Genomic DNA, 23,897 nt, shown 5'->3' on the forward strand with positions numbered 1-23,897 from the left:
AGGAACAGCAGCACTTTGAGGGAAATGCTCAAGTCAACACATCTACGTGACAATGTTGACATGCTGATGTTTATCAGATGCATTAAACATCAGCATGTCAATGAAACATTCTCTAATTTGCACAAAGAACCACTGAGGCTTCATCATGTTTGCTGTAATTTGTTCTAAAACTAAATTCTTGAACAAATTAAAATGTTGACCTGATAACGGCGCTATAAGGCAAATTAGTGGAACAACAAAGTCCTTAGACTTAATCCTGAAGGTTACATTGATATCTTTACCATATTTCCAGGCAATCGATCAAATCGTTGTTCAGTCAGTTCACTAAAAAACTGAAATATCAACTTCATAACACTAAAAAGACAACATAATAAAGATGTCATACAGTAAATACAAAAGCACCTGAAACCATTCTAAATAGAATTGCATGAAACTGTGGATGTGACACTTAGAAGGATGCACAAAGAAGATATTCCATTAAGTGTATTAGAGTACACACTTGGATTAAAAAGCTGGCTACAATGCTAATTTGAATCTGCAGTTGTCGTAAAGTGCTCATGTGTGATTGGAGATTATGTTTTGTATCTGGACAGCTGGATAAAGTGCTATAATACACATGACAAAAGGCTCCTCAGTCCACCTCCTGACTCTCTGGTCCTCTTGTGTCTTTGCAGGAGCTCGAGCACCAGCGGGGAGTTCTGATGAATGAGATCCAGGCGGCCAAGAACTCGTGGTTCAGCAAGACTCTGGGCTCCCTGAAGAGCTCTTCCTCCTCTTCCTCCAGCTCCAGCTCCACATCCCAGACCCCCTCCTCTCCAAAGGAGGGCCCGGCCTAGAGGACTCTCCCTCCATCTCTTATTCCCCTGCAGGATGCACATTAGAGCTGAGGAACACAAGTCGAAGAAACAAGCAGCAGAGAAATGCAGTATTCCTTTTCCAGCCTCGGGCAAAGCAGAGCTCACCAGCTGCTTGGACTGCATATATCTGAAAACATGAGGAGGAAACAAGCGGACGACTGGACCTGCCACCCGTCTTCCACAAGTGTTTACGTTTGAATGAACTAAAAAATGTCTGTGAGCCTCTCTGCTTCACTGGTGACGAGACAGGAGACGGTGACTTGTCAGTGGGGCTTGACAACCACTGAATTTAAACTTCAGTGTTGTTTTTTTTATTTTATAGGTTCAGTCGTTGCTGACACCGTTTTGTTGAAATCTCATTATAGGAAAGCTGAGTTAACATAACATACACAATGGCATCCCTCTTGCAGGTGAATGGTTTAGCTACACCTTGTGACCCGATAATGCTACTGCAGAGTCCTAGTCAATTTCTCTATATGCGATTATGTTTTAGGTAGCAACATTCAGTCTAACAATGTGGACAATATTTCAATGATAGTGATAGAGCTCCAGATGCAGAGATATTATAAGTTTGCCGCATATGAATATAGTTATCTACATTGACCATCTTCATCGCAGCAAAGCCACAGACTCTGAAAAAGGAATACTGCATTCAGTCTTAAAACAAGGCCGACACAAAAAGTTGTATTTCTTTATAGTAATATAACGTAAACAATGTTGTCATATAAATATGTATAACTAATTATTGATTTTTGTAATAATCTTGTACAGTTCTTTTTTTTTTTTACCGTTTGGATTTTGAAGGTCATCTCTCTAGATGTTGACGTAAGCACAGTGTGTGATTGAGTCGGTCGAATCCAAATGCTGAAGAACCAAAATGACAACCTGCAGAGATCTTAATGTGCTTCATGTCCCTCCTGTCTTTGTCTGTCATGGGTTGAAAGGACTCAAGGTGTGCAATATCACTCTAAAATGTATTGATATTTTTTTTTTATCCCGATTCCAGCTCATGCCTGTAAGTATTTGATTGGCTTGTTTTGTATTTCACTACATACTCTTTTCCCTTTCTGTGGCCGTTCCGTCTTTACATAGTTCAATAGGGATTACTATAATACAATGCCTCACATCTTCTGTGATAATGTGAGGTGCATGTGTACAAGCTACATATACCTTGGTTGTAAATGTTCAGTTTTGAAAATGTTTTTAAATGTATCCGTCAATCGAGTTGTTTTAAGTTGCCTCAATTGTCTCTGGTGTCTGCAAACAGGCAGTGTAGTAGATATCAGGGCTCTGAAACTGAAAACTAGAGATGTGCACTCAGCCAGATGTGTCTGCATCGGACATTGTTGTGTGATTGAATCACGACAACCAACAGTTGGCTAACCCCCGTTGAGACTCAAATTAAACTCACCACGCTGTCTGCCTACAAAGCAGCAGCTGAGATGAGGTACAGCAGTGTGTGTAGTTCCATTTACCTTTAAGCCAAAAACACAGTTCTTTTCATTAGCTGGTTGCCAAATATACCACAAACTGTTATCAGAGTGGCGGTTGGGGGGGTCGGAGATGCACTCAGCAGTGTTATCACTTGCGGCCGCTACCGGTCGGGTGCCGTTAAAGTGTGAGTGATTGAGGAGTGAGCAGGAAGTGGATGGCTGTATAAAACGGGCAATAAAAGGTGTTTTCAGACGGTGTGAGTCAGCGCAACCACGAGAGGTCCTTGAGCACACAGCCACTACTGGGCACCGAAAATGTCATTCAGTTTTCTGCAGCAGAATGCGAGACGCGCCTTGGACAGACACAGAGATGCACACTCACTGGCTTACTCACACACTCACACACATGCACACGATTACATGGTACTCCTGCCGGAGATGAAAATGGCCCTCAAAGAGCCAGATAATCCTTTCCAGTAATCACAGAGAAACTGAGTGTAATCTGTAATGTAACGCTGTGCAGAAAAACACACACAAAATATTTAAAATCTTCATACTCAATATTCCCCCGTAGATACCAGTCAGCACAATAAATTAGGTAACTTTATAGTACAGTGTATGCTCTAAGTATCCGTTGCATAGCACAATTCATCCCTAAATAAATGCCTATAAGCAATATTAAGTTGCGGTATTCCCCGTCATTGCCAAACACCTTCTTTCCCCTTTAAAACAACAGACTTTTTAATTAAGTCGTTGCGCAATAAGAACAGCATAACTTCCCTGTGTCCACGGTGGACATATGGCTAACATTTTAGTATATGATGTATTGAATATTACCCGTCAGCTAATCTTTTAAGAAGTACATTAATTTGTGTACTAAAAAATATAGTTACATAGGACGACTAGTTCCCACTAGCACTTTAACTAGTACTATGTCGTTAAAAAAAGATCCAACTGAACACACAAGCTTTATTGACTATGAAAGAAAATCAATTACAAATAACAAACACATTCTTATTCCATTGCTGGATGCTAATATCTACAGTGAATGTGAGGACCACAGCCAGTGATAAAGGTCACGAGGAGGATTTTGCTGTCTCTGTTGACAAATACAACAATTAGCCAAATAAATGCCGTGTTCTGCTTTCACGTGGATGAGCGGGTGCCGTCAGCAGAGCTGCAGCGCCGCCGCCAAATGTCCCGCTTTATTCTCCACTCTGGTTGTCACTGAACTCAGCCTTTGGACTCTGACCAAGCCCATGTGTACTTGTTTGTAAGTGTGTGTTTTTCGATGTGTGTATGTACAAGTGTGTTCTGCACTGTAACTCAAGTGGTGGAAGTTGAAATGGTTTCTTCTTCTTCACATGGCTGCCTTTTTGTTTTGTTTTGACGGAAGCTGTTGGCTGATGAGAGGGAAGCCGTCTGACAGTTTGAAATATCAGCGAGTGGCAGCTGTCCCATAAGAGCCTCCCCTCCGCTCCGTCCCCAGTGGTCTTCCTCTGTGCTCCCAACGCCCCTGAACCAACCTCATCTGATCCTATTGACAGATCTGCTCATTCTCATTGCCTCCCAGTACGACCACTGCTCTCTTAATGGTCGCCACTGAGCAGCTCTGCTGAAGGAAATGCGTCAATGTGATGGAAAGTGAGAGGGAAGGAATCCTTGAATCACAGGTGTGTTTTGCATTTACAGGACGTTCCTTCTTCCCCATTCCATCGTTCTTGTCGGCCACCCCTGTGACGGTTGCAGTACCAAGGCATACAGCCAGTTTAATGTCAGATGTTGCCACGTCTTTTATGTGCACTAACACAACATCTGTATTTTAAACACTATTTCAAGATGTGCGTTTGTTTAAAAGTTATCCTGAGCACAGAACAGTTATTTTTTTAACTTATTACTGTCACTGAGAGGACAGCTGCCAATTTATAATCCAGTCTAATTCAATTAATTTCAATGTAAAAGCAGGCGGTGAGTCTGATAAGAGGCGTGATGTGTGTTGTGTTAGTCCTGTTGCACAGAGAGGGATCGCTCCTCAGCTGGTCCGACTGACACTGTTTGCTGTACAATAACTCTCTGACATTAATAAATTTCAGTTTTTCTGTTTATTCATGCACTTTCAGCTTGTTATTGAACAACAACATACTGACTAATTATTATTAAGTTTAGGAATGATTACAGATTTTCAAAGGAAGTTTCCAAATTCTACATCCTATCACTGACAAGCAGGAGCAGAAGCTAATATGCATTAATGTAGCTGCAGACACTGGGAAGTTGTTCCCATGGCATCAAATACTTCTTCAGAAAAAGATGTATTACTACAAAGCTTGATGGAAAGAAAACCGGCTGGAATAAACACGTTTCTGACAGTTTAGTATTGGCACTGTTGGTGTCAGTGGAGCACATGAGAGGATCATCAACTGCAAGCCTTTGGACCAGGATGCACCTGTTGTATTGGTGTTTATCTTCATTACAATAGCTTATTGTTATCAGGCATTTATCCATTTACAGCAAGAATATGAATGGGATTAGCCGTCTTGGACTTGACCTGCTGAACAATGGGTCATTTTGAAGAACTTTCACAACAGGCTCTTACTGATCGCACTTTGTAGTTTAACTTTTTGAAGAAATTGTACTTGCTTGATTCTTGTTGTTCTGAGTTTGGACTCATGGTTTAATGCACTTATTATAAGTCGCTTTGGATAAAAGCGTCAGCTAAATGACATGTAATGTAACAGTTGGACAAGATATAAACATCTGCTGCACAAATACTTCAACGTAGTTCGATTTCAATGTCGCTTAATCGGTCACTGAGTTCATCGAAGTAATTATCAGCAAAACGAAGCATCTGGTTGACGGCACTGAGCAGCAGGATGTCGCAGTTCTGATTCACCTCCAACTCCTCGCTGTAATTCTTCACTGGAACGACACAGGACACTGGCACCCCGAGCCGAGCGCTGGCCTCCTGCATCTGAATCACAAAAGACTTGTTTCTAAAGACCACAAAGAATGTTGCCAACATTTGAGATGTAACGACTACATTTTATTGATTCAACATTGGAAAAGTTTATGTTATATTGTTGGTGTTTGTTTTGGCTACACATTACAAAGCAAATAACTTCGAAACAAAAGTCAGATGACATAAAATACTAAATATACCGGTTTGATTGGCTGCCATCTCACTCGTATTATAGTTCTTATAGTGTATTAGTCATGGTTTCCCATAATTTCTTAAACAAATCGTTGAGTGTTTTTCTTCTGTATAAAATCTTAAGTTCCTCACCACTTCCTTGATGTAGCCACTCTTGTAAACGTTGCTCACGTCTTCTGACACCAAATGGCAGGCTTCATCGACTTTAGTGAGCAGGACCAACTGAGGGATCCCTGGGAACAACAGAGCAGAGAGAATATTTCCAAAATGCTGTTGATTTGTGTTGATAAATGATTTACTTCTGTGTTGCAATTTATGTTTCTTCTATAACTGAAAAAAAACTACACTTGGCTAAACTCATTCCCGAGTCCCTACATAATAGACACTGTGTCGTTGAATTGTCAGATAAAATACTAAGCATTTCTTTGTAGACTATCGGAGGAATTTTGTGTATTATGGACTGTTTTGCTCCATTGTAAAAACGTTTGCATACATTTTCACGGTTCAGTAGAAGTTAAACATTTACTTTGTGAGCACAGAACAAAACTCCCATTAAACCACCACAAGTTCAAGCTACCACCATTTGCATTGCTACTTGTAAGCTAGTAGTTTACAGTGTTGATCAGTGACACAGTAAATGTACATCTTCACTACCAGCTGTACCGATGGCTGTAGGATAAGTGAAGGTGGACTCAAGCGGGGACTGCTAATATAACATGTTTCTTCCTATAAATGATATAAAACAATAAACAGTTAAATAGTCATCCTAAAGTGTCCCTTGTAGGTCTACTGTATGTTTGTTGTACTTTGTTGAGATTAAGAAAACATACACTTATTCTGGGCACATACAGTACAGTATGTCTTCATTATAATGACGTGAAATTAAATTTGTACTGACCCATTAAGTTGATCTTTCTGCGGACAGCATTCAGCTTCTCCTCCAGCTTTTTGGGCATGATGGACACCTTGCAGGCATCAGTGACGTAGGCCACACAGTGGATCCTGTCCTTCAGAACTGGAGACTTAAGATAGCCTTTGGATTCCGAATGCAGAGGAGCAGACGCGTTGAACTGAGTCATACAGTCGAGGGGAACGACAGGGACAGTTTGAGTTAACTGCAACAAAATCAATGGCTCAATTTCCTGCTCGATGTCACACAAAGCTGTACCTGATAACAGTCTGGTAGATGACCTTTAAGGATGCTGCAGATGTCATCGATATCAAGCCCCGCCCCGGTGCTTTCCTCCAGTCCCATGGTATCACAGAAGATGATTGGCAGGGGTTTTCCTTCTCGTCCAGCTTTCAAAGAGTAGGTGCGAAACTGCGAAACCACAAAATGGAGACCGTGCAGGTTTTTATATTCTGAAATCAATCACTACAAAAGTAAATCAATGAGTGGCAGGAACTAACCTGTGTGGTGAGGCTGGTGTAAGAGCAGCCAGCGATGGCCTGACTGGTGACGTGGCCTCTGAATACAGAGTTGATAGAATTGAAGAAGCTGGACTTTCCAGCTCCAACTGGTCCAATAAGCAGGACCCGAATCCGGGACACGGAGCTATCTGTGGGCTTGTACATCTTAAGACTCTCAATCAGCTCCTTTCTCTTCCTGTAGAAACAAGAAAATATTTTTTTTTACTTTTCATTGAGTGATAAGGTTGTTTTCATTCAGCCTGGTTGTTGAAAAGGTATTTTGTGCACAGCCAGTTGACCTCTGTGATGGTAGCAGTCGTGGTTGCAGAGATAATGAAGACAATAAGTCAATAATTGTGCATTTAAAAATAGTATAGCTCAGTAAGCACGGCAAAAGTTGGTATAGTATGCCCAGTAGCAGCGTTGCATATCATTATGTGGAACACATGAACTTGTGTCATGCTGTATCGTGTATTGTAATAAAGCATGTAAATGGCTTTATGTGCAGGATGGTATACATCTTACTCCGATTTCCAGGTGATAGTCCTCCAAGGCCTCTCAAGTTCTGAGGTTTCTGTTGAAGAGCAAAAACAACAATGATCTTATCAAGTTTTATGGATACACAATAGTGCACCTTTCTATTTAGTAATGCATTCGGAACCATGGTTGAAAGAAAATAGTTCCTACATGAAACTGCTCACAAGGTCTGTGGATTATCAAGAGTAATTAGGATTTATGGAGAAAAGACTTACTGTTGATTTGTTCAAATGGTTTTTTTTTGTGCCGCTTTGAGCATTACAAGCCAACAGCAATGTAATGTATATTATATCTGAGAGACGGTAGACATTTCTATGACTGATATCTCCAGAACTAACTGACACCAAAACAATCCACATTGATAAATAACACTACAGGTATGAGGAAACACTTGCATTTTCTATTGTTGGGGGAACTGTACCTTTAAGTAGCTTTAAAATAGATAGATAGTTTACTTATACTTTATTCATACTTTATTAATCCTGCAAGTAACTCCATCAGTACCTACAGAGCTGCTGCTGTACCTGGTTCATTCATTTAAATAAAGAGAAGTGTGTTATGTGTTGTAATACATTTCATTTATATTAATGTCATATTCATCTTTTCACATTAAATTATGTTTCATACCTGACCTTTTACTTATGTTTTGCTTAAATATATTATTTTGAAATAATTGGTGGAGGGTCTATCTAGTTTTTTCAAGAGGAGGCTCCAAAGAACCATTGATAACTATAATGCGAAAAGGGCCTAGCTTTTTTAATGAAATTAAATGTTAGACTCAGCCCCTTACCATCCCAAATCATTTTATAATAATAATTATAAAAATAATCATAATAATATTTATGTTGAACTTACCCTCCACTTCATAGACTTCACACTCGGTCAGGTTGAGGTCGTTGCCGTGCATCTCTGCAGCATCAAAATTGTAATAATTCCCAGGTGTGGAATAGACGACTGCTTTGTTTCCTGTGACAAGAACCAAATCTTCTCCAAAATATGGACCAGAGTTTCCTATCATTCTCACTGCATTTTTAGATTTAATAACTGGATATTTGAGGAGCTCTTCTCCACTGAAGGTAAAAAGATAAGCCTTGTCATCATTCACATAGTACCCAGACTGACTGAAGGGTTGTTTGGTGTGGCCTCCAAACACATAGCCAGCAGCGTTGTAGCCCACAGACACTGTGGGACAGCGGGTGTCACATCGCTGGTGGAAGGCCGCGCCTGTGAAACCGTGGATGCTGGCTTTGTACAGCAGCTGGAGTTTGACTCTTCCCAGCGTGGAGCAGATTGTTCTCCGCTGGCTGCTGGTCAGCATGGAGTTCATAGTGGACAGTCGGTCTGTTCAAGTGCGTCGAGGATAGTGAACAATCCCTGGACGTTGTTCTCACTTTGGTGTCTTCATAAAGCAACGGTTGAATAAAAATGCAGGATATCCAGACTGAATGTTACTTCTTTGAATCCCCCTGGATACACTAGATGTATGTGGGTTGCACCCTATGTTCAAGGTTTAAAGAAATATAATAATACATTTTAAAAAACATTACACAAAAACATTAAAGAACCATTCAAAGTAAGATGGCATTGTCTGTTACTGTTGTGATTGATGTATTGTGGTATAATGCACGCGTCAATTGGTCCAATAGCTTAGATTTTATATTTCAAGAGTGACAAATATTCTTCCTCGTTGTATCAAAGTTAAGACTTAAAATAAGGCTTTCCTTTGCTACCCTGGCACAGAATAATATAAACTGTAAATGTTCTCGCTCAGACTGACAAACATTCACACAGTTTAATAAACACCAGAATAAAGAAATGGTTTGCCACACCCCGATTATTGCGATGACAGCTTCTCACTTTCTTTTAGAACAATTTATCAATCGTAATTAATTTCACAAACGGGTTCAACCGGAAAGGAACTTTTAGATCGTTTTTTTTTTTTTAGATTGTTTTAAAACCAGATGAAAATCAGCGTATGATCATGACAGTTTCGGTTTTTAATTTCAATTCCGGGTGTGGGTATTAATCCGGGGAAAAGGTATAGGATTACAATTTGGATTTAATCAAATTAATTTGAACTAGCCTTCGCCCCAAACTTGCCACACACTCAAGTCACAAAAGTGATGACCAGTTGAAAATCCCACTGGCTAATTCATGTAAAAGTTTGGCAAGATATGAAACCTTTCAATATTAAAATAACTATATTAACGTTTTCAGCCTTACCTTATGCTCGAACAGCCGTGCCCAGTTAAGTTACCTCTGCAGACCCGTGACACGCAGTTTCTCCAGAAACGAAACCGAAGTGTTCCAACTGGAACCATCTTGCCTTCAAAATAAAACTGAAGTTGGTCTCTAAATATCTCATTTAGCTTGCGGTATTCTGAACACATACTTTTAGTTTGAAACAAATTCAGAGTGAACTTAGTAGCCAGTTTAGATACTAATTTTAGCTAAATGTATTTATGAATACAACGCTTGATGTAACAGTATCACAACACAGTGTAGGTTGTGGACTCGGTCTGTATACAAATACTTTCTATATGTATTTACGTTTGCAACAGTAATGGTACTTTCAAGACTCAACAGAGTGAACAATATTGTAAGTGTTTGGGTGATCTGGGGGACACACATATGTGGAAATGTGTTGGTTTAAATCATCATATTAGTTTTAGCACATTAACAAAATATAGTATTAATATTACATTGCATTTTTTTAACCTCACCCCCGATTACAATACTAGCTTAAGTTTAGTATTAAAGTGTACCATAACAGTAGAAATGATGTACAGTAAAGCAAAAAAGGAGGAAGAGAGGAGAGGTCTGAGGGTGGGGGGGCATCAGCAGGGCAATGGCAGGGGGCAGGGCCACAGATGCAGAAGGCCGACCCACCAGGCAGGAGGCATCAGGAAGGAGGCCAGACCAATGAGGCCAGGCCTTTGAGGCAGGAGGCACAAACAAGGAGGCAGGGCCATTGGGAAGGAGGCCAGGTCCAGGCCAGGGGCTGGATGCAGGAAGCAGGGTCAAGAAGTCAGGACCCAGGACCAGCTTCAGACACAGCCAGGTCTAATGGACCCTGTGAGGCGAGAAGGCACAAAGACTCCGGGGGAAGAAGTAGAGTTAGTAATGTGCAATGAAGAGACGTAAAGGAGAGAGAGAATAAGAGAGAATCCTATCCTATAGGCCTATGGCAGCATATCTAAGGGCTGGACCAGGGCACACCTGATTCAGCCCTAACTATAAGTACTATTAAAGAGGAAAGTCTTAAGTCTATTCTTAAATGAGGTGACTGTGTCTGCCCCAAAGTGTGACTGTGTCTGACCGAAAGTGGAAGCTGGTTCCATAAAAGAGGAGCTTGATAACTGAAGGCTTTGGTTCCCATCCTAATTTTTAGGACTCTATGAACCACGAGTAGCCTCACATTTAGTGAGCGCAGGTCTCTAGTGGGGCAATATGGTACTACAAGCTCCTTAAGATATGATGGTGTATCACTAATCAAGGCTTTGTAGGTGAGAATAATTTTAAATGTGATTCTTGATTTTACAGGGAGACACTTTTTTTTTACCAAATACAAAACCCTTAATTATTATCATTATTACTATGTATAATACATTAATCTTCTTCTATTCATCCTTACCGGGTTGTCGATAGCTGAGGAAGGTGAGCAGCTCTCAGTCGTTACTGTAGAAGGACGTCCATACAGGAAGTCTGCCAGACGGGTGCAAATTACCCACAGCTGGCAGAAATGACACTGGACTAGACTGAAATCATTTTGCTTTCAAATTAAAACAAATTAAAACAAAACAGTTATGAAGTGCTTTCAGTTTAGCTCCTCCTTTGAATCTAAAACAAATGTGCCATGAACTCAGCTGCCAGTTCAGGTACAAATCATATGTTGTATTCTTATCCTAACACCTTTCTGTGGGGCTCGTTAGAAAAAGTGTTTCTAATCGCATCCACTAAACTCTCGCAATTAAATAGCTAATTTGAGTCTGATGAGTGCCTCCTATACTGCACATTATATTAATGTGAACAATAAAGGAGTACATTTGCTTGTAGAGATCCCGCATTAAGACCAAAAGGCAGCTGTCAGAGTAAGAGATGCCAATAAAAATAATATATATACACAGTATAAATACAATCTAAAATAAAGTTGTTGAGCCTCAAAGCCATGATGATGCTATTGTGAACAGAATATGTTTCGATGATTTAAAGATAAGTAGTTGTTTATTTTGTATTTCAGTAACAGGACAGACAGTAAGACAGGTCAACACCACTTGTAAATTACATAATAAAAAAGAAATGTGAGAAAACTGCCACTCTTTATACCATGGGCAATGAGGCTCATTGCCCATGGTATAAAGAGCATAGTTTATGCTTACAAAAAAGATATTACAAAGTTCAGATTTTATTCTGAATTATAAAAAATGTTTTATTATAATTTTGTAAAAAACATGAAAGCGTAAAGGTTCACATGGAAGTTTAAAGCCACTACATGTGACATTTTATGTGATTGTACTGTAGCTTCGATAGTCAGAAATGATCAAATCCTGTTCACAAAATCCTTTATCCCCGAGGTTGCGTTTTAATTGTTGACATTAAACCACAAACGATTATTTAAATGTAAATGATGACTTTTTCAATATTTTTAGAAGAACAAGGAATGTTTTAGTCTATCTTTGGCCCTGTGTGGAGGGATGCATGGTCCTGGAAATGCAGGTCAGCATACTGCAGGATGTGGTCGACAGCACTAAGCAGAAGCACATCCGTGTTCACATCCAGGTCCAGTTCTGACGAGTAGTTCTTCAGCGGGACGATGTAGGAGCTGGACATACCCAGCAGAGCTCCAGCTTTACCCATCTGCAAACACACAAACGTGTCATTACAAATTGGGTGAGACTGACACGCATACAAATGATCATCTCAAGCGGTGTGGTTTGAAAGTTAATCTTATTCTCACAGAAAGTAAAGTACTTTTAGTTTGGAAATAATCTAGACAAAGAGGAATACAAAATAAAAAAGGATCTGACTGTAGTTTCTCTTTTTTTTTAAACTAAGCATTGGAAAGAATAAAAAAAAAAGTACAGTCTAGACCTGAATTGTTCAGATAGTTATGGACTGTTTCCAAGCCTTTGTTTGTTTGTTATTTTATAATGTAATTGACTACTCCACTTGTTCATTGTAAAACTTATATTAATAACCTCTTTATTTTCAAAACTAAATCTTCATTACAAGTAATTTACAAAATACATTATCAGTTACTAATTCAGCATTGTGTCCTCACAGGCATGTTCATAAGGCATGTTGACTAATTGACAATTTAATTAATAATTGACCTTGTTAGACCTTAGTCTGTGTTATGCAGTACATTCATGGTCGGGTGGTTAGTGCATTTCTCATTTAGAGGAAATGTCTCTGAGTCTGGAGAGTTAAATTACAATACAAGAACACTTCTCAAACTGCATAAGGTTTATTTCAACCTACCATGTCCCGAATGGCGCGGCTCTTGTAAACCTGGGTGGTGTCTTTGTCCGTTTCTGAACAAATTTGGTCTATGTGGGTCAGCAGAGCCACCTGGTGTACACCTAACAGACAGAATACAAGGCTGCCATTAAGGTTTCACTGCAATAAAACAGATTTTATTTGCTACCTTCCAGAGAAATACATTTACTGACAGTTAAGATTTCAACAGTGCTTGCATTCAAATGATTTCTAAAGGTTTTAAAGCTAAAGTTGTTCTGTACTTCTGCAGCAAACAGACAAAATCCAACACAAATAAACAGGTCTGTGAAATCTTTGCTCGTTAAGGAATAAATGTGTACATCATAAACACATTCTGAAGATTGAAAACTAAGATAAGTTAAAAACTGACAAAGTTCTGCTTTTCCACTTTAGTTTCAAAAGTCAAAGCCCAGTTTGTCTGAGGAGGAACTTCAATGAGTTGGTGAAATGGTCTTTGTTTTTAACTGCTTGTCTTTCCTTTTCTTACCCAGGTCACTGATGTGCTCCCGGAGCTGCTGGAAGGTGGTGCTGAGGTCTTTAGGGTAGGTCAGGATTTTAGAGGCGTCCACCACAAAGGCCACACAATGGATCTTATCTTTGAGGCTTGGCCTCTTCACATAGCCCACAGTCTCAGACCTCACTGGCTGATCTGGACTAAACTGAGAGAGACAAATGAAGAGCAACACAACTCATGTTGAGCGTTAGCTGTGAGCACTGAACTAAGTCTGACCTAATAATGGAGCGAGATAAAATGAGGATAAATAAAGCTTTTACAATTTATCCTGATGGGACCATGAATGTCTGTAACCTTCATGGCAATCCATCCAATGGTGGTCGAGACATTTCACTAACCAAAGTCATTGAAATGCATCCTAAGGGAATCTGAGAGTCTGTATAAAATGCTGTGCCAATCCATCTGGTGGTTGGTGAGGAATATTTCAGTATGGACCGATGCACCGGCATTGCTCTCTTTAGCGCGACGCTAAAACTACAAGACCCTGCTTACCTTGTGCCCCTCGGGTACATGACCTTTGATGATGGACAGGATGTCGTGGAGGGTCGGTCCGATCATTTCTCCACCTCCCAGGCCCACCATATCGCACAATATCAGCCCAGTTGGATCCTCTCCATTCTGACCGTGGATGTTGAAGGACTGCATCTGACGCACACACAACACAAGTTAATGGGATGGACGCCTAAAGCAACAGCGCTGCTGATTGGAGGGAAGCACCAAAACGGTCCTCTGGTGGACAAACTTGAGACATTCTGGTTCAGTGTTGCCATCTATATTTTTATATATTTATATTTAATTTGTTGTTATTTTGTTGTCATTCAGCATTTAACTTTGAATTGAGCGTGAAAGTACATCCTTGACTTGGAAAAACATCTGAAACACAGAGGAGTGCATCGAGTTGACAACTTCATGATAAACAGGCAAACTTCATTCGCTAAAAAAGACCCTGGGATTTAAAGAAAATCTACTAAGTGGATATTGACTTGGATGTCTTAGTCAACTTTTGAACTAATGTTGCATGAGATGAAGTTTCACAAATAAATTTGAAAAACATCTTTGTGAAAATCGTGTCCAAGAGGGTTTTATTTAACATGAAATGCAAATAACTCACAACTCAAAGGCCGAATGAGGCCCAAACTCTTTTCTTCAGCATCTCCCCATTGTTAGAAACCTGACGATACATTTCAGCTCATTTAGTCCCCACCTCGCTCAAAATAAATCTCTATTATTTGAGTGAATTCTCTCACTTTCATGGTACTGCTCTACTTGTACCTTCTTGGTGAAGCTGGTGGAGGAAGAGCCCACCATGGCTCGGTTGGTGACTCTTCCATTAAACACAGACTGGACTGAGCTGATGAAGCTGGACTTTCCAGAACCAACCGGACCCAGGAGGAGAACCTGAGCCCGAGTCACCTCGGCACTGCTTGGTCTGTAGGAGCTGATCGTCTTCATCAGGCTCGTCCTTTGCCTAGATTAGAATTTAAGTTACTTGCTGTTCAGCATAAATACAATATCTGAATGAGTTGAAAGGAATAATAAAAAGGCAATATGTTGATATTGTTTAAAATAAGTTTACTTTAAATGAATATAAATATTTATTTGACTATAAGTGATTCAAATAGCTGCAAAACGTGACTTTTATTACTATTTATTTGTAAATAAATGTTATTACTTTTCAGTTTTTATCCCACCGAGAAGAGGATACACAACATACATATAGACTACCACCCTGAGTGTGGGTTGATATTGTTAATGAGCTCATAAATCTGGGATATCAATCCTCGGCTGTTCGAGAACAATTCTAAGAAGCTGTCAATGTGTGATGTTATAGGCTTATTCGTAAATGAGTCAAATGTCTTTCGTACGAAGCTCCTGACCGGCAAGTAACAGAAAAAATGGTTCCTTGGTAAATCATAGATGTGGGATAATTGGGAAAATTACGCAAATGCCTCTTCTAAGTGTAACATTATGGATTGATCTGATCCCTTTATCCAAACAGAGTAAATGCATGGTCTGTACACGAGGGTGTAAACATCTGATTCAATTTAATGGGGGAGAGGCTCCATGCAGCCCAGAATGTCTCCTAAACTGAGCCCATATTCTTATTGTGTGATTCACTATTATTTTTGTTCTCAAATTATTGCCAAGATGTGGCAGTGCTGCTCAGTAGATGAGGTAAAGCTCGGCCTCCTGCGCGCTTGGGTCTTTGGAGTTGGATCTTGCTGATCCGACTCGGTTTGTTCCCTCTATGAAATAAATTGTATTTTTATCAAGATTTTAAAAAGAAAAATGTAATCAGGATAGGAATATTTTGGAAGAGCTAAAAAGTCAGGTAATACTTTAATTTGTATTATGTTAACGCACCCCACTAGTGATAACCTTAATGAGGCCCAGCGATTCATATCCTGTTTACAGATATTCAGAAGGACAATGTCGTTTTTTGAAAAAGTAGATTGGAAGGAGTGAATGACCTTCCCCAACCACTTTTAATACCATCTCGGGCCACCTGAAAGGTGAAGAGGCAAGAAGGAAGTGCCCCTGCTTCAGAATTTAGCTTTTATCCTGATAGAAAGTTTTGTTTTTTTGTACTCACTCTTCTGTCCACTCCATGTCTCTCCATTGACATTCCAAATTTGGTCGCGGTGCTGAGGAGAAGATGATGAGGTTACATCAAATATCCGGTTTGCTGTGTTTCACCCCTTTTGTGAAAATACATGAACATGTATCTGAATATTAAAAGTTATTTCACATGTATTTTCACACAATCTTTGTACAGTATTTAACACAAGTGTACATGTATGAGGCCACATGTAGTCACACAGCAGGGTGGTGACCTACGATACTGCATGTAAAGTTGAGACAGAGAGAGTAGGACATACAGCTGTGAGACGTAGTAGACGTGTGCATTTGTAATTTGATGCACATTACTGAATGAAAGTGATTTATGGAATTTTGTTAATTGCACAAAGAGTTTTGAAGAAGGCATTTATTGTTTGGGACTATTTCCACTGTGTCTACTGTTTTTTTACAATGCATTCAGCCAATGGAGAAAAACCAAAAGAGTAGCTGACATATTCAATGGTAGTGCTGGTCTTTGACAGTGTTCTTGGTGTGGAAATGTTAAGTAGCTTACCTGGGAATGTATACAAATGATCTTTCACTCTTCTCTCTGTTGAACTGACACCTGTAACTATGCTGTAAGAATCTTTGCTGTCCGTTAACATGCCGATAGCAGGTTTAGCTGAAGGAGCCGGAACCGGTATTCCAAATGAAAAGCCAATGCTGATGAGGAAAACAATCACATGCATCAGAGCATAGTCAAGGCAAAGGAGCAGAAATTCACTTTGTTGTTCTTGGTTAAAAGCCTTACACCTAAAATGCTATATATATATATATATATATATATATATATATATATATATATATATATATATATATATATGTGTGACCTAAAATGTGATCTAAAAATAGCTGATGTTAAGATGGCCAGAGAAATCCATGTGAGTTTCCCAAATAGTTGTGTAGAAATTTAAGCTGAGCACTAATGATTGAACATAAATCTGTAATAATGCTCAACAGCCTTTTGTTTTCATAAGAATTAAACTGACAGAGACAGAGTAAATACTGGAATTACTCAGTTAGCCAAACATAAAATTGGAAGTCTGCCAATTAGTCACAAAACTGGGACAAAAGTTCTTTTGCATTTGCGGTCTACTCCTCTCTGAAAGACAAGAGAGATCGTTCAGGAAGCCATGTGAAGTCTCTTGACTACAGGACGATGGCCACTCCCCACTTCACCTCAAATTAAATGTGTATTAGTATTTATTGTTGAGATGATCAATCCAATAAGCGACGAGTCAACTGACAGAACATATTGAATAACAAGCTGTTACTTGTATAATCGACTCTTTTGTGTCAAGTCAACTGTCAACGAAAAAAGCCCAAATATACCCACAGCTTTTCTATTCTTTTTCATAGTAAACAGAATATTTGGGGGCTATATATATATATATTTTTTTTTAAGCTTTAGGTTTCTTTGAAGGGCATTGTTGTACAGGTTTACAGTTTGCTTTATTTTCTACAAAGACTGATAGAATATGGAGACTTCCAATGGAGTTATACAACAAATTAACTACATCACTACTACTTTGATTCACTTTTTGCGCCAAGAAACACCTCCATGTATATTGACCCATTCGAAGCTAACAAGGTTAACACTCGTACGGTCGATGACGTCAGCAGTTTCTGCGCTGCACCTCCACACAGCTGGGGTTCACTTGAACTACCGCGCCGTCTTCCTGCGTAACTCAGCGTGGCCTGCAACACATTACCTGGGTTTGTCTTTATTTGGTTTCTCCATAATAACCGCGGCCTTTAGACGTGGCGACCAACGGCGGCTCGAGGACATACGTCGGCTCGGCGAAGCAGAGGCGAGTCCCTTTCTGAGGAAAAGAAAGTGAAACGTAACTCTCGTGGTGTCCGATGATACAAGTAGCACCGCTGTGTGTGGGAGCAGCGCGTTGATGTCTGCTTCAGACCTCTGAGTCCGCCCACCGAGTTCAGTGACCAGGAAAAGCCAAACAACACACATCAACACCTCACGTGCTTGGGGTTGCGTTTGCTTACTGAGTATCAATTTAGGAAACGTGACGATTAAAATACTAATTGATTACCTTAATTGCTTATTGCAGAATGACGTGATTTACAACACTACATTATCAGGGCATTTGCAAACTGTAAACACATACACAGCTGGGCCTGTTTGTAGAAGAGACCACAGTGAACAAAGTGCTATGAATATGTGTCGAGGAGCCTAATGGACTCTTTTAAGACTGGCCTAAAAGCCTTTTTATTCAGGAAGGCGTTTTTGAGTTGAGTTTTATGACTTGTCAACTATTCCTTTTTTATTCCTTTTTTTAAAATTATTGTTAGTTTTAACTATGTACTGGCTCTGTGGCACTCTGAGATTCTTGGATGAAGAGTGCCTTACAAATAGAATCCATTATTATTATTATTATTATTATTATTATTATTATTATTATTATTATTATTATAATGAATTCAAATACAAAAAGACATGCAACATTTCTACAACGTGTGGGGCGTTTATCGTGCAGTTTCCTCAGCAGTTAGGACCGCCCCTTTCCATGGCCGGCTGCCTGGTGTCTATTGTACACAATAGAAGGCGGTGGTAGGTTTCACAAAGGAAGTCGGAACACGTTCATCCTCAAAGTTTACTGCAAGGGATGACATGTTGTAACATTTGAACTCACATGCCCCTTTATTCCTCTTGACACATTTTGTGACACTGAGTTTACAATAGAACATTTATTAAGTAGTCTAATGTGGAGTCGGCTGACTTGCTGACTGTTGGTGGATATTGGATGAGGACGTCACAGCAGAGACATGCAGGGATGTATCATGTTAAATGTCTTACATTTTAATTTGGTCCGAGAATGACGTGTACAAGTTTCTGTTATAACCAGTATTATGTGTAAAGTAGATAAGCAGTGACGGCTGGACTACTTACTGTATACATATTTATATTGTTTCTACTCATCATATCCACTAGTGGGAGCTCTCGTCTTGAAGCTCGATGGCCACCCTTCATTCTCTTTCCTCCACAGGGAGAACCCGTAGTCTGATATAGCAAACTCCTACCCACGTGCTCACACACAGTCCGTGGCATCACTCAGTAGCTTCTCATAACTGAATGTCTTAATCTGAATATTACTTTGTAATCGATGGTGGTGATTACTATTCATTGGATAAGAAAACTTGTGCGTGTGTGCGTGTGTGCGTGTGTGTGTGCGTGTGTGTGTGTGTGTGTGTGTGTGTGTGTGTGTTAAAACATCACCAAATCATCTCCATGTTTATACCACCACAGTTAGATTTCATTGAGGAAAACGTTCATGCATGCTTAATGAGATCTGAATAGCTTTTATTTAATTATCAATTTCAAATTAAATCATATATATTGTTTAAACTCTCCTCACTTTTCTCATTTGTGACCAGAGGTTATGAATGTGAGGCTGAGAGGAGGATGCTTACTCATCAAATCTAAATCCACATTTCTTTAAACAGTTTCTTTGAGTCCAGTTGACTGTCATTCAGCACGGCTTTATCAGGGCTATTTTGGCTAGCAGCCTGCGACTGATCAGGCGTAATAGCATCCCACAACAAGGAACGGCTATCTGACCTTGGGGCCATACCAAGCTGTTGCTGTGACAGCACAATAGGTTTTATTACCAGCGCATGTAGAAAGACTGGGAGATGTTGAGCTGCCTTTTGGATGGAGACACAAGGGTGATGTTAGGAGATCCAAAACAAGCAGGAACACCTTGCATTTAAAGGTTGGATCCATTAATATATTTATTATTTTTTGATTTTATGATTCTGTGGTTTCTCAGGAGTGTTCCTTATGTATTTAAACACAAAATAAAATAATGTTGGTCAAAGTACGTGTATTTTAGCGTCAAATGGCTATTTTTCCAAGCCCTTCTAAAAAGGTCTTCCCACATAACCTGACGTAGTTCTGCATGAGGAATTTGCCCGGCTGTGGTTGTATACGATACAAATGTATATTGGAACTTGGATGGCAGTCCGAACACTCCCAGTATTCCAGTGGAAATACCCAGAAAAGAATGGAGATGGAGTCGACCTTTAATGTTCCCAAACAGAAGCATGCAACGTTGGAGAAGCCTGACACATCCGTTGGAGCTTCCTGATTATCACACTGCAACACCCAAATCACCCAAATCAAAAATACAAGTTGCTGCGGCCTTGAGGTCATGACTGGGTGTCATTAAAAGTGATTGTACTGTTGATGGTTCGACAGTAAACATATATATAGGTTATTTGTGGATGGTGGATGTTTCCCTGCAAAAACCAAAACACAGTAACTGTTCAAAACAGAACACATGATTTTACTGTCCTGTAACCAGAAACTAGTGAAATGTATTTATACATACTGTATGTGTAATGTACTCTTAAAAAAGCTGGGTTGCAGCCAGGCCTTTTAAAAATACTGAGCTCATGAGCCCTGCATGTGACTTTTATGGATAATAAATGTTTTTTTGCAGTTAGTCTGGTTTTGGTAGTCTGGTTTGAAAGTCTTCTGATTATACAATGTAATTATTTTCAGACATGCATATTAAAAAGTGTTGAAATGTTATTTTTAATTTACAAGCAAGCATAGAAGTGTAGAGAGCGGGCACTTTTTAAGCAAATGTAATAATGACGTAAGCTAGAAAAGGTTAAACGTAATCCTATCAGGCCATACTGTATACCACAGAATCTTGCTTATGGAGTTTTTGACTTCAAAATAAAAGCAGCGGCAGATGTATACATTTACTGTCCTCTCGCCTGTGGTAGTGTTTTTTTGTTTACAATGATCTCATTCTTAATAGAGAGAAGTAATGATTTATTGATTGTTAAGACCTTTACAGCAGCTCTTCTTCATCATCATCATCATCATACAATGGGACTGAGTTTAGGAAGTTCAGCCAGATCACACTCTGACTCAGCAGCCGGAGGAGGGACATGCGCCGTCTAAACAGGGAGCTATGCTGACTATGTAGCGTTTGACACAGCAGTCTGCACCCTTATCACACTGGGTGACACACATAGCTCTCTCTCTCTCTACCGACACTGAGGGTTGTAATGAAAGTGCTGGAATGAAACAACAACTTGGGAAACACATTGCATGCTGTTTGCGTTTGCAGTTAGTGTGAAAGTCAGACATTTATTTAGTATAAAAACCCGAAAACTTTGTGCTTTTCATTTTATATATTTAGATGGAGGATTAAATTAACATTTAAGCTTTATAATGGGTATCTAAGGAAAAGTAGAAAAATATATTATGCCTGTTTTACAAGATTGTTTATCGCTTTTTTGTCCACTTCAAAAAAACAAGTCAATGTTGCCTCGCCCCTTGAATTAATACATTTATTCTGTTGGTAATTAAAGAAATAATTTACCCATAAAATTACGATTTTAAATTACTCATCCCATAATTCTTGAAACTAGTTTTTTTCTCTCAAAAAATTGAGAAAAGTCTTGATGAATTGAAGTAAATGGGCTATTAAAGTTTCAAGTATTGACTGCAGCTGTCCCACTTAAGCCAACCAGTACAACGTTTTAAATGTCAGAGGTCAGTGGAAAAACATCTAAATGCATCATCTCTTCACCGGTTGAGATCAGAGCAACATAGTCCCAACTGTCATGTTTGAAATATTGCTTAGTTATTGTTAGTATATTGTTTAGTGCACCCCTGATTTTTGAAGAATAGTTGGATATGTGTTATTGTGTTCCAAATAAGATTTTCTTTGTGGGACTTTGGGCCTATAACATCGCCTTCAAGGAAAATGTAAACAATGCACTAGGTATGCATGGAATAGGAAAATTGGGATGTGATACGCAACAGTAAAAAAGTGTTTTCCTGCATGTCTCCTGATCACAGATGGAAAATTGTCCTTGGTCTTTTGCATTATTTATGTTTAATATGTCTATTTTTGTCTTTCTATTCTCATCCAAATTATTTTTTCTGCAAAACTGTGACATTTGGGTTTTGACAGCTCCAGTTGGACAGGACATGATGTAGCTTTGATGTGTTCACAATGCCATGTATGGAGAGCAGACGGCCAGAAAGAGTCATTACACCTTAGTGTAAGTGAAGCGTGAGCCGTCTATTTGGTTCATTTGAATAGAGAGCGGATAGTTTAAACTAGAAGTCATGTAATGTGAAGAAAATATTGTTTATGACTGTAAGTGGCTTTGGAAGCTACTTTGGGTTAAGAAAGAGCCGCATTCTCCCCTGTTCTTCTTTAGCAGCAACTACCACTGTGCCTTTGAGCAAAGCTGCTGTGAAAGTGATGAATCTCTTTCTAAGGTTATGTTAGAGGCAAAAAAGGAGTGAGGAATTCCAAAAACTAGCGTAAAAGTTTAATTATGAGTTGAATCAGAAAGCAGTTCGATTGATTTGTATTTCCCACTAATGAGCTTCAAATACTGATGGCACATTTTTGATAACCTGCATAAAATGAACTTTAAAGATTGTCATTCCTCAACACAATGTCCGCAGTGAAGCTATCAGTATTTCCTGTTTATTTACGGCACTTTCTAAGAATGAATAGCTGAAAGGTAAAGTGTCTCTGGGGGCCAATGCAGGTACAAGCGTGACCGTGTGTTTGACAATGACAATGCTTTATAAATGATTAATTAAGTGTTTACTCATACTTAACTAATGCTGTATAGCGTGCAGTTATTATAAAGTGTTACCCAGTAACATTATGTCAATTTTTATTGTATCCACCTTCTCCCACCTGGTCTGCTTCCCCAGAAAATGATTTCAGATATTTTGACAGCCAACCAGAGAATGTCTAACTTTGTTATCAGTTAAGGCCGTTTACACACAGTGATCTGCGGAGAGCTTTTTATTACAGGGGATTGTTTAATTACATGTTATTTTGTTTGCAGACACAAGCTGTAGATATTGTTTAGTGATGGAAAGAGCACTTTATGAGTTTGGGGATCTCAGGACTGCATCCCTGCTCTTTGCAGATGATGTGGTTCATCAGACTGTGACCTTCAGCACGCACTAGGCCGGTTTGCAGCCAAGTCGGGAAAGAGTCAGGACCTCCAAGTCTGACGGTTCTCTGCTGGAAAGAAATTGTGCCCTCTGTTGTGGGAGTGAGTCACTGCCCCAAGAGAGAGAGGTAAAACGGAGTGTGAGATCGACTACCTGTCCGGTGTGGCATCAGCAGTGATGAGGGCAATGTACCGGACCGTTGTGATTATTTACTTATTTATTTTGTGTAGTGACCGAAAGAACGAGGTCACAGATAATAGTGGCAAACATGGTGTTCCACCGCATCATCCGGATTGAACTTGGAGTAAAGTCGCTGCTCCTTCGGCTTGATGGTGGTTCGGGCATCTGATCAGGATGCGTCCTGGATGCCTCCCTTTAGAGGTTTTCTAGGCACGTCCAAAGGTAAGAGGCCCAGAGATAGGCCCAGAACACACTGGAGGGATAATATATCTGGTTGGTCTGCAACGACTCAGGGTCCCTCATGAAGAGCTGAAAAAAGTAGCTGGGGAGAGGGACGTCTGGAAATACCTCGTAAGCCTGCTGCCCCCGATAAGTGGAAGATAATGGATGAATAATGGATGGTGGTTTGTTTTGTTTATTTTTATACTTCGTGGTTACTTTTAGAAATTGTCATTCAAATGTAAGTATAGTGATCAGTTGTCCCCAGTCTGCTTCTGGGTGGAGAATCTAAATTGACGGTTGTGACGAGACGGTTAATGATGTTTCTGTATTTAGACAGGAAGTGCTTGATGATGTCACTTGAATGTCTCTAGGTTGTTGTGGTCTCAGACAGACAGCTGGCTGTGACTCACCTTAGTGTGTCATTATAGTCGATACCTGGGGTTTGCCTCAATGGACAAAAATACATTTTACACCTATCTTAGTCAAGCAATTTAAAAACCACAGATGG

At 39.6% G+C, this 23,897-nt stretch overlaps 3 protein-coding genes across 10 annotated transcripts in view; 1 reads left to right on the forward strand and 2 right to left on the reverse strand.

Annotated features, from left to right (window-relative positions):
* rabgap1l (RAB GTPase activating protein 1-like) overlaps nucleotides 1-4,395 on the forward strand; it is a 98,271-nt gene extending 93,876 nt beyond the window's left edge. For all 7 annotated transcript variants that reach the window (XM_034530451.1, XM_034530453.1, XM_034530454.1 and 4 more), the window contains one exon: nucleotides 675-4,395. In XM_034530451.1, the coding sequence (XP_034386342.1) occupies nucleotides 675-836 (162 nt within the window). In that variant the 3' untranslated portion in view covers nucleotides 837-4,395. The remainder of the gene's footprint in view (nucleotides 1-674) is intronic.
* On the reverse strand, nucleotides 4,374-9,721 carry LOC117729434 (interferon-induced protein 44-like). Its single transcript, XM_034530459.1, has 8 exons — nucleotides 9,609-9,721; nucleotides 8,241-8,882; nucleotides 7,374-7,422; nucleotides 6,849-7,044; nucleotides 6,607-6,759; nucleotides 6,337-6,508; nucleotides 5,571-5,671; nucleotides 4,374-5,258 (listed from the first exon to the last, which is right to left on the reverse strand). Exons 2-8 carry the CDS (start codon nucleotides 8,710-8,712, stop codon nucleotides 5,061-5,063), a joined length of 1,341 nt encoding a protein of 446 aa, XP_034386350.1. The 5' UTR covers nucleotides 8,713-8,882; nucleotides 9,609-9,721; the 3' UTR covers nucleotides 4,374-5,060.
* Nucleotides 9,722-11,590: 1,869 nt separating this feature from the next.
* Nucleotides 11,591-17,957, reverse strand: ifi44g (interferon induced protein 44g). 2 transcript variants are annotated; one of them, XM_034531308.1, is made up of 8 exons: nucleotides 17,730-17,957; nucleotides 16,532-16,680; nucleotides 15,992-16,043; nucleotides 14,671-14,866; nucleotides 13,891-14,037; nucleotides 13,372-13,543; nucleotides 12,867-12,967; nucleotides 11,591-12,242 (listed from the first exon to the last, which is right to left on the reverse strand). In XM_034531308.1, the coding sequence occupies exons 1-8, from the start codon at nucleotides 17,804-17,806 to the stop codon at nucleotides 12,051-12,053; spliced, it is 1,086 nt and encodes a 361-aa protein (XP_034387199.1). In that variant the 5' UTR covers nucleotides 17,807-17,957; the 3' UTR covers nucleotides 11,591-12,050. The 2 variants fall into 2 exon arrangements, with proteins under 2 accessions (XP_034387199.1, XP_034387198.1); XM_034531307.1 differs by having other exon boundaries at nucleotides 12,028-12,242; nucleotides 13,891-14,043; nucleotides 17,730-17,956.
* Between the last annotated feature and the right edge of the window lie 5,940 nt (nucleotides 17,958-23,897).

The sequence above is a fragment of the Cyclopterus lumpus genome, chromosome 4 (genome assembly GCF_009769545.1).
Source record: "Cyclopterus lumpus isolate fCycLum1 chromosome 4, fCycLum1.pri, whole genome shotgun sequence".
NCBI classification, from domain to species: Eukaryota; Metazoa; Chordata; class Actinopteri; order Perciformes; family Cyclopteridae; genus Cyclopterus; species Cyclopterus lumpus.